Source organism: Oncorhynchus clarkii, chromosome 18, assembly GCF_045791955.1.
Source record: "Oncorhynchus clarkii lewisi isolate Uvic-CL-2024 chromosome 18, UVic_Ocla_1.0, whole genome shotgun sequence".
In the NCBI taxonomy this organism is placed as follows: domain Eukaryota; kingdom Metazoa; phylum Chordata; class Actinopteri; order Salmoniformes; family Salmonidae; genus Oncorhynchus; species Oncorhynchus clarkii.
This window is the reverse complement of record NC_092164.1, coordinates 54,921,578-54,932,688: the sequence shown is the minus strand read 5'-3', so window position 1 is coordinate 54,932,688 and position 11,111 is coordinate 54,921,578. Positions and strand designations below refer to the sequence as shown.

The following is an 11,111-nucleotide window of genomic DNA, read 5'->3' as shown; positions in this document are numbered from 1 at the left end:
CTGCTTTTCCAAACAGATCAGTTACACAAATCAATATTTATATGCCACTGTCAACTAACTTCCATGGAGTCAATCAATGTCAACATTCTAACAACAAACAGGACTGGTTATTTTCATTAACAGAAGCAATTCTATTTGTTGTTCTTTATATGATTCATCTGTAAAGACTTAGGTTAGATTTTTTTCCCTGGTTGTTCAGGTCAACCAATTCCAAACCAATAAAGAAGAACGTTTTGTAAAAACCTGAATGTTCTTCTCTCTCATGTGGGAACTGTTGGAGCTCTGAAAAGAAACGATTGTACAAAAATGACATGGCCTTTATTCCATTGGGCTTAGAGATGGGTGGATATAGTCTAGACTTTCTCTGTCTGTGTGCCACACTCCAGTCCAGTCGTTGCTGGTGATACACCCTTCAAATTGGTTGCCAACTGTTTTCCAAGAAAATACGAAAAGGTGATATTTAAGTGCTTCCTAACTGCATGTAGTTTACTGCCTCGACTACAGGATAATGACATTCACTATTGTAGGGCTAGGTATTCTGGGTATAAAGCCTATACCATTTAGAGTGTCCCCAAACACCCAGTTCAGTTTCTGGCTTTCTTCAGTTGTATTTCTGCTGAATCATCAGCAGTTTATCCTGCCCTATCCTTCTGTGTGTAATACAACGTCATGCTCTCAACGCTGCAGAAGTTAAGCTTCTGTGAAGGGCTTACCTGAAAACTATTCCACTTGGACTCATTCACATAGCAGTATGAGTCTAACAGGTGGCTTGGCGTTTATACAAAAGCCGCTCTAGCACTCTGCTTACTTGAAAAGCTACATCATTTCATTGGAGCGCGAGTCAACGCTTTGTACCTAGTGTGTTTTTACTCAGAGAACAAAGAAAAGGCACTCCAATTAAAGACATTGATGGTAACTATGGTAACACTGAGTGACATGTTATACTTTGATGTGTAAAGTGATGTGTTAATCAACAACAACATCCTGACCACGTCTGCTTAAAACATTTTATTCACTTTCACTGAAACGTTTTCATAAAAAAAGCATCTCTTTACAAAAAGTGATGCCAACATAAAACACACAACAGATATACTGAGAGTAGCAGGGGAACAGTGGTGTTGTTTCAACACGATGTTTATGAAAGCTAGGAATGAAGAGGGGAGAACTATTGGGGTGATTGTTCAGTATAACTAGGGTCAGTAGGTTTTCCTGACCAGAAATCACTATGGACAGTGAAAATATCAGGAAAACCTCATGGCCCTTGCAATAACAACTCAGAACATCCATATGAATCTAAACATGGTGACAAATCCCTTACTGACACCCTTACTGACACCCTGGCCTGTAGTGTATAGATGACAAGTTAAACTGCAAGCAAAAACAACACAACATACAAGGCAGGAGACATACAAGTTGTACTCAGTCATGGATACGAGGGGAAGCTGATTGGCACAGCGATGCCAGCGAAGGTTTGGGTGAAGATGCTAAACAGCCTCTCCTATGAAAATTCAGCCTGTTTCTCTTAGTGGTCATAAAGCATATATTTCCGTTAAGCATGGCAAAATGACGGCAACTTGCCCAAAGTTGGTTTTCCATAAATCCTGGTTGATGGATTCCGAATGTTCTGCTTATCCCCTCCCTCTTCCAAACAAGGATTTCTGAAAACCCTGGGAACTTTGGGAAAGTTACCTGAATTGTGCAACCCTATTTCAGTTACAGTAACCAGTGGTGTGCTGGACGAGAAAAAAATAGCCCTTTACAGTTGCTCTGTTGTCAAAAATAAGCTTGATAATGTAAGAGACTTGTTGATAAATTCCTACATAACTATATATTTTTTTGTTGTTGCCAGTTTTGAGGCAGTTTTGAAAATGATGCCATGTACTTTATACAAAGGCAAGCATGAAAATATCTTCCAAAGCATAATTATACCACCATATAGAAATCCAATTTACTTTCACATAAAAAGATAATTTCTCTCCAATTTCTTGTATATTTTATGAACAAATAACTCTTATAAAAACCACACTCATAGTGGATTCCTGACAGTTGACCATAGCGAAAACATGGTTAGCCATGTTGACGCCAAATCCAAAATACAAAAGGCATAAAAAGCTACTACATATAAATAGAAATATGTACAAAACAGGCACTCTTGGGAGGTGTACATTATGTTCTTCTCACGCAAACAGGGAAGAGAAGGTGAGAACTTCTCATAAGGCCATGATTTGAGGACATAGCGTACAGATCTGTTAAAGCATCAGACATCATTCAAGTGATGAGGGAGTATATTCAAGCATAGAAATCAAACAAAATGTACAAAGAGATAGAACGATTAGAATGGGCATTTGAAATGGGAGTGCCATGTCAATTCTATTCATTTTGTTTCTATGGCTAGACAGAAGCTAGATCGAAGCAGAATATCACAAGGTAGCTGCCTAATACTCCCAATGGACACGTTTTATAATCAGAATGAAGATGAGGATGATAGTGAAGAAGAGGAAGGATTTGCAGGTCGTTTTTCAAAGGCTGGATATGCTCTTGCTGTTATTGTCAAAATAAACATGTCTAACGTATAGAAAGAGCTGGCAGCTAAAGTTGGGAAAATATATGAAAGAGAGGAGAGCACAGCGTCCAAATATCTCCTTTATTGAAGCCACTTCAGCCAGTACCAAGGCATCAGTTAGAGGAAGGTCCTACACATATAGATTTTCTACACAGGTGGTGAGAAGGACAGCTAACTGGCAAACCCTTTGATGAATTAGGGATGGGTCCTCCACACCAACTATTGGTGCTCCAGTATTCATTTGTTCTCCTGGGATGATTTCTGTTGATCGGACGGTAGCTCTGGTCTTCTGTTTGATCTGTTCTCTCTTCTCCCCTCCTCTCCTTTCTCTAGTGTCTTCTGGTCTCTGGGTTGGTTTCTTCTATCTCCCCTCCTCTCCTTTCTCTAGTGTCTTCTGGTCTCTGGGTTGGTTTCTTCTATCTCTCCTCCTCTCCTTTCTCTAGTGTCTTCTGGTCTTTGGGTTGGTTTCTTCTATCTCCCCTCCTCTCCTTTCTCTAGTGTCTTCTGGTCTTTGGGTTGGTTTCTTCTATCTCTCCTCCTCTCCTCTCTCTAGTGTCTTCTGGTCTTTGGGTTGGTTTCTTCTATCTCTCCTCCTCTCCTTTCTCTAGTGTCTTCTGGTCTTTGGGTTGGTTTCTTCTATCTCCCCTCCTCTCCTTTCTCTAGTGTCTTCTGGTCTTTGGGTTGGTTTCTTCTCTCTCCTCCTCTCCTTTCTCTAGTGTATTCTCTTTGGGTTGGTTTCCTCCTCTCCTCTCCTCTCTAGTGTATTCTGGTCGTTGGGTTGGTTTCTTCTATCTCTCCTCCTCTCCTTTCTCTAGTGTCTTCTGGTCTTTGGGTTGGTTTCTTCTATCTCCCCTCCTCTCCTTTCTCTAGAGTCTTCTGGTCTTTGGGTTGGTTTCTTCTATCTCTCCTCCTCTCCTCTCTCTAGTGTCTTCTGGTCTTTGGGTTGGTTTCTTCTATCTCCCCTCCTCTCCTTTCTCTAGTGTCTTCTGGTCTTTGGGTTGGTTTCGTCTATCTCTCCTCCTCTCCTCTTTAATACTTTCTCTCTAGTAGGGGCCCTTGATGGGAGGGCCCTTAGGGTTCCACTCTATTGGTTGGCTCATACAGTCAGAGGGGTTACACCGGCCCTCCCTGCCCTTCTGACCCGGCTGTCCAGGGGTTCCTGAGACTCCAGGGATCCCCTGCTGACCCACGGGGCCGCTGGGGCCCATCTTACCATAGCCAGGGGGGCCTGGAACACCTGGGGGGAGGGGCAGAGAGAGTAAGAGAATTGATGAAGGGACAGAGGGCATCATTGAAGCACTGGATACAAATGAATCATTATAAAAGAGCAGTTGCAATTTAAATATATAACTTATTAAATGTACATTATTTCGACAGGCTGAAGTTGGTGTTACCTGGTGCTCCTGGGGGTCCACTGTCACCCATCTCCCCTACACCCTTGTCACCTTTCTCTCCCTTTAGACCTCGTGGACCTGCAGACACGACAGAGGACATTACTTAAGAGAACTAACCTTTATGTCAAGGTAATTACGCTAAGTTGACATCACTTGTCATAACTGTTTATGGCCTCCTATGACTTTATCGTGACCATGGTATTTAAGCCTTATGACAAAATAATCAAAAGCATGAATGAAACGTGTCTAGACTCACCCTGTGGTCCCAAGGGTCCATGGCGGCCCTCTCTACCTATCTGTCCTGGCTGACCTGGGGCTCCTGGACTCCCATCTCTGCCTGGGTTACCATCCTTCCCTGGGGGTCCAGGACGACCGGGAGATGACACCTCTTGTGGCTGCTGCATACGAGACATGAAGTAGGCCATCCTCTCTGTAGGGGGGAAAGATTGTACTCTATCATAGATGATAAACCGAATCAATAAACAAGTTCCCATTCTCTCCTGCAGCTCAGTTAGGAAGGACAGACAGATCTTTGCCGTGTTTGGGGGATAAATACAAAAGAAAAGAAGAGGAGGTACTCACCATCAAAGATCTTGATGACCTGCTGGCGAATGAAGTCCTTGATGTTGTCATAGTTGACCACAGGCTGTGGAGAGAAGTAGAAGGATATACAGTATGAAAGAGGACCTACCTACTGCACACATAATACATGAATCACCTCTTCTCATAGCTAAAAACCCATGTTGGGTCTTTTGAGTTTTAGTCTGTTGACCAAACATTGTGGAACAAACAAGAACATGACAAGTAATCAATTCATAATCAATGCAATTCATCACAGTAACTAAGGTCTCACATCGTTGCCTGGTATTCCTGGAGGTCCGGGGGACCCTGCAGTGCCTGGTGAGCCTGGGGTGCCCCTCTCTCCCCTGGGTCCCACTTGGCCCATCATTGGGGCATCAGATTTGGAGGAGTACCCGCCTCCGCCAGGGGGTCCCGGGCGACCTCGCTCCCCTGGGGCGCCTCTCTGACCTGGGGTACCTGCTTCACCCTGAGAGAGAGAGCGAGAGAGAGAGAGAGAGAGAGAGAGAGAGAGAGAGAGAGAGAGAGAGAGAGAGAAATAGAGAGAGAGAGAGAGAGAGAGAGAGAGAGAGAGAGAGAGAGAGAGAGAAAGAGCGAGAGAGAGAGAAAGAGAGAGATAGAGAGAGATAGAGAAAGAGAGAGAGAGAGAAAGAGAGAGAGAGATAGAGAAAGAGAGAGAGAGAGATAGAGAGAGAGAGAGAGAGAGAGAGAGAGAGAGAGAGAGAGAGAGAGAGAGAGAGAGAGAGAGGTAAGAGGTAAGAGATGAGAGGTATTCCCTGAGAATCAGTGTTGGACCACTGACAACAGATTTTAATATTGAAGGTTGAAAGATGATTAAACTCCTGCACACGGACACCCATGTTTCTTCAACAATCCAACTGCTAACTGTTTCAACCTATACAGTCCTGTCAGACCCTTGAAGGAGAGACCAGTCAACAAGGGGACAGTGTCTACTTTAGATTGTAACAGTCCTACCCTGCCTTTAGTGTATTCCTCACTTACCTCCTCCCAAATGGCACCCTATTCCCTATATTGTGCACTAAGTTTGACCAGGGCCCATAGGGAATAGGGTGCCATTTGGGAGGCATCCACAGCCTCCCTGGGTCAGTACATGCACTCTGTAAGTACCCTACACACTATATTGTAAACAGCATCAGACTGACATCTGTGATGGATGTGGAACAAAGCAGGCCTTTATGAAGGGCTAATGTTTACACGCCATCACTGGACCCCAACGATGACAGAAGAGAGAGACGGAGAAGAGCGGAGAGCTCCTCTGTAATTTCTACTACTACAGCTAAAAGCCCTGACAATACCTTCCTGTCTCAATGACAAATCGCCTCATCTCATGTAGCGCCCGCAGTTAATAGCATTATCCAGGGGACAGAGAATAACTCTATTGGTAACTACTGTATCTAGTGTAGAGGGCTTTGTAGTATGAGCTATTGCCAGGGAAAGTAGTGTATTTGAGGGGAATGTAGAAAATGGAGGATGTTGCCAAAAGGGGTTAGTCAAATGAAGGGGCCCAGGGCTCTGTGGTCAAAAGTAGTGCACTATATAGGGAATAGGATGCAATTTGTGGCATAATACATGTCTGGGTTAGGGAGTCTGCTGAAAAAGCCAAAACCAACCACAACTCTGCCAACACTACAGCCCTCAGCCATTGGACTTCACCATCCATAATCCTGTATGGTAGTGGAGGCCATATCTGAGGTAACCAGTGGTGTAATAGCGTGGCTGCTGGTGGTAATTTGTCTTTTCCGACAAACACACAAGCATGCACACACACACACAGACAAACACACACTGGAGAGCAGTGACTCTTACCTTTTGACCACATTGTCCATTGTCTCCTGGCAGACCAGGTGATCCCTGTGAACAGAAGATAATCAGTGAGGGAACAAGGTTGTAAATATAATACAGCCACATTCATGTTTCTGTCATCATGACAAACACCACATCAGAAGTGTTACTCACGTCTTTACCCGCAGCTCCATCATTGCCTGGTTCTCCCTGAGAGACCGAGGAAGAAGGAGAGAAAACAGTGATTAAGGTTCAACTCGTCCCCATGCTACCAACACGGAACAAGGACATGCATATCTATCATCTTCTATATGTATCTTGTTGAAACCAATAGGACTGTGTGTACTGACCATCATTCCTGGATGACCAGGGGGTCCAGCGGGGCCAACCATCCCTGGTAGCCCTCTGTCTGCAGCCTGGCCTTTCTCCCCCTTTATACCCTAGAGAGAGTGAGAGAGAGAGAGTGAAAGATAGATAGAGAGAACGAGAGAGATACAGACAGGCAGAGAGAGTGAGAGAAAGAGAAAGAAGAGAGATGAGAGAATGAGTGAGAGAGAATGAGTGAGAGAGAATGAGGGAGAGAGAATGAGTGAGAGAGAATGAGGGAGAGAGAGAGAGAGGAAATGAATGAGAAAGAGGGAGAGAGAGAGAGAGAGAGAGAGAGAGAGAGAGAGAGAGAGAGAGAGAGAGAGAGAGAGAAGAAAGAGAAAAACAACAGAGAAAGAGTCATGATTAACCTTGCCTGAGACATAACTCTGACATAACACAACGCTAACACGGAATTTAATCGTGCAGATAATCCAGGGTTGGATGCAGATGACACATGGTTTGATAACCGTTCCTTCTACATTAGAAAATACATATTGATGATGATAGTATTTCTTCTCACCACTCCTGCTGGGCCTGCCGGTCCTGGGGGCCCCGCTGCTCCTGCAGAACCCTACCAAAAAAACAGAACCTGGTCGCTACATTTTCACACACATAAACCTTATTAACAGACACACTCTATACAACCACATAAACCAAGGTGAAAGGTTAAAGGTCATGTACTCACAAGCTGTCCTGGGGGACCAGGTCGACCCTGAGGCCCTGGGGCTCCGGCGTCACCCTGAAAAAGTTAAAGGTTGTTTCAATGAGACTCAACACAGTCATAATTCATTGGCACATCGTGACAACATCATCATTGGTTTTATTTACCACTCATTCATTTCATATGAACATCATTCAAACATCAAACAACATGAATTGACAGCTGCATGAAACGTTTGGTTTGACTCACTTCAAGTCCTGGTCTACCAGCTGTCCCCTGTGGGCCTACAGGTCCAGCATCACCCTGAAGACAGGAGGAAGAGACAAATGGAGAGCATGGGGGGAAAGAGGGGTGAGGGAGTACCCAGCATCCATAAAAACGGGCTAATAATCTGTTTGGTGTACTGTATGGTAGAAGACATCAAACAGACACACTGAAGAGAGTAGGGTGTGTGTGTGTGTGTGTGTGGTTGACTAACCTTCTGTCCAGGGAAGCCAACATGTCCATGCTTCCCTTTGAAACCCTGAGAGCAGATAGATCAACAATAAACACAACACACATCAAATCAAATCCAAGTCAAATTGGGTTAGTTATAAGCGCTGAATACAACAGCTTAGGACTTTTACTTCCTCTAGATAGTCAAGTTTGATCGTCTTCTCGGCGCACCTTACAGTGAAATGCTTACTTACAAATCCTAACCAACAATGCACTTTAAAAATTACAATTAAAAATAAGAAATAAAAGTAACAAGTAATTAAAGAACAGCAGTAAAAAAACATCTCACAACACACATCACATCTCACAGACAGCTTTCAACACAACACACATCACATCTCACAGACAGCTTTCAACACAACACACATCACATCTCACAGACAGCTTTCAACACAACACACATCACATCTCACAGACAGCTTTCAACACAACACACATCACATCACACAGACAGCTTTCAACACAACACACATCACATCACACAGACAGCTTTCAACACAACACACATCACATCTCACAGACAGCTTTCAACACAACACACATCACATCTCAAAGACAGCTTTCAACACAACACACATCACATCTCACAGACAGCTTTCAACACAACACACATCACATCTCACACAGCTTTCAACACAACACACATCACATCTCACAGACAGCTTTCAACACAACACACATCACATCTCACAGACAGCTTTCAACACAACACACATCACATCTCACAGACAGCTTTCAACACAACACACATCACATCTCACAGACAGCTTTCAACACAACACACATCACATCTCACAGACAGCTTTCAACACAACACACATCACATCTCACAGACAGCTTTCAACACAACACACATCACATCTCACAGACAGCGTTCAACACAACACACATCACATCTCACAGACAGCTTTCAACACAACACACATCACATCACACAGACAGCTTTCAACACAACACACATCACATCTCACAGACAGCTTTCAACACAACACACATCACATCTCACAGACAGCTTTCAACACAACACACATCACATCTCACAGACAGCTTTCAACACAACACACATCACATCTCACAGACAGCTTTCAACACAACACACATCACATCTCACAGACAGCTTTCAACACAACACACATCACATCTCACAGACAGCTTTCAACACAACACACATCACATCTCACAGACAGCTTTCAACACAACACACATCACATCTCACAGACAGCTTTCAACACAACACACATCACATCTCACAGACAGCTTTCAACACAACACACATCACATCTCACAGACAGCTTTCAACACAACACACATCACATCTCACAGACAGCGTTCAACACAACACACATCACATCTCACAGACAGCTTTCAACACAACACACATCACATCACACAGACAGCTTTCAACACAACACACATCACATCTCACAGACAGCTTTCAACACAACACACATCACATCTCACAGACAGCTTTCAACACAACACACATCACATCTCACAGACAGCTTTCAACACAACACACATCACATCTCACAGACAGCTTTCAACACAACACACATCACATCTCACAGATAGCTTTCAACACAACACACATCACATCTCACAGACAGCTTTCAACACAACACACATCACATCACACACACAGCTTTCAACACAACACACATCACATCTCACAGACAGCTTTCAACACAACACACATCACATCTCACAGACAGCTTTCAACACAACACACATCACATCTCACAGACAGCTTTCAACACAACACACATCACATCACACAGACAGCTTTCAACACAACACACATCACATCACACACACAGCTTTCAACACAACACACATCACATCACACAGACAGCTTTCAACACAACACACATCACATCACACACAGCTTTCAACACAACACACATCACATCTCACACACAGCTTTCAACACAACACACATCACATCTCACAGACAGCTTTCAACACAACACACATCACATCACACACAGCTTTCAACACAACACACATCACATCTCACAGACAGCTTTAAACACAACACACATCACATCTCACAGACAGCTTTCAACACAACACACATCACATCTCACAGACAGCTTTCAACACAACACACATCACATCTCACAGACAGCTTTCAACACAACACACATCGCATCTCACAGACAGCTTTACACACAACACACATCACATCTCACAGACAGCTTTCAACACAACACACATCGCATCTCACAAACAGCTTTCAACACAACACACATCACATCTCACAGACAGCTTTCAACACAACACACATCGCATCTCACAGACAGCTTTCAACACAACACACATCACATCTCACAGACAGCTTTCAACACAACACACATCACATCTCACAGACAGCTTTCAACACAACACACATCACATCTCACAGACAGCTTTCAACACAACACACATCACATCTCACAGACAGCTTTCAACACAACACACATCACATCTCACAGACAGCTTTCAACACAACACACATCACATCTCACAGACAGCTTTCAACACAACACACATCACATCTCACAGACAGCTTTCAACACAACACACATCACATCTCACAGACAGCTTTCAACACAACACACATCACATCTCACAGACAGCTTTCAACACAACACACATCACATCTCAAAGACAGCTTTCAACACAACACACATCACATCTCACAGACAGCTTTCAACACAACACACATTATCACATCTCACACACAGCTTTCAACACAACACACATCATCACATCTCACACACAGCTTTCAACACAACACACATTACATCTCTCACACAGCTTACAACACACATCATCACATCTCACACACAGCTTTCAAAACAACACACATCACATCACACACAGCTTTCAACACAACACACATCATCACATCTCATACACAGCTTTCAACACAACACACATCCCATCTCACACACAGCTTTCAACACAACACACATCACATCACACACAGCTTTCAACACAACACTCATCATCACATCTCACACACATCTTTCAACACAACACACATCACATCTCACACACAGCTTTCAACACAACACACCACATCTCACACAAGCTTTCAACACAACACACATCACATCTCACACACAGCTTTCAACACAACACACATCACATCTCGATCACAGCGTTTAACACAGCACACATCACATCTCACACACAGCATTCAACACAATGTGATGTGTGTTGTGTCTCACACACAGCATTCAACACACCTCACACAGCTTTC

General features: G+C 43.7%; 1 protein-coding gene across 4 annotated transcripts in view; it reads right to left on the bottom strand.

Annotated features, from left to right (window-relative positions):
* Positions 1 to 3,109: 3,109 nt before the first annotated feature.
* Positions 3,110 to 11,111, bottom strand: part of LOC139373701 (collagen alpha-1(XVI) chain-like) — a 121,114-nt gene continuing 113,112 nt past the window's right edge. For 3 of the 4 annotated variants that reach the window (XM_071114578.1, XM_071114577.1, XM_071114579.1), the window contains 12 exons: positions 7,848 to 7,892; positions 7,619 to 7,672; positions 7,394 to 7,447; positions 7,229 to 7,279; positions 6,690 to 6,779; positions 6,514 to 6,549; positions 6,364 to 6,408; positions 4,811 to 5,005; positions 4,540 to 4,603; positions 4,214 to 4,387; positions 3,958 to 4,035; positions 3,319 to 3,800 (listed from right to left, as the gene is read on the bottom strand). In XM_071114578.1, the coding sequence (XP_070970679.1) occupies positions 3,607 to 3,800; positions 3,958 to 4,035; positions 4,214 to 4,387; positions 4,540 to 4,603; positions 4,811 to 5,005; positions 6,364 to 6,408; positions 6,514 to 6,549; positions 6,690 to 6,779; positions 7,229 to 7,279; positions 7,394 to 7,447; positions 7,619 to 7,672; positions 7,848 to 7,892 (1,080 nt within the window). In that variant the 3' untranslated portion in view covers positions 3,319 to 3,606. Of the gene's footprint in view, positions 3,801 to 3,957; positions 4,036 to 4,213; positions 4,388 to 4,539; positions 4,604 to 4,810; positions 5,006 to 6,363; positions 6,409 to 6,513; positions 6,550 to 6,689; positions 6,780 to 7,228; positions 7,280 to 7,393; positions 7,448 to 7,618; positions 7,673 to 7,847; positions 7,893 to 11,111 lie in introns of all 4 variants that reach the window. The other variant, XM_071114580.1, reaches the window with a different exon arrangement.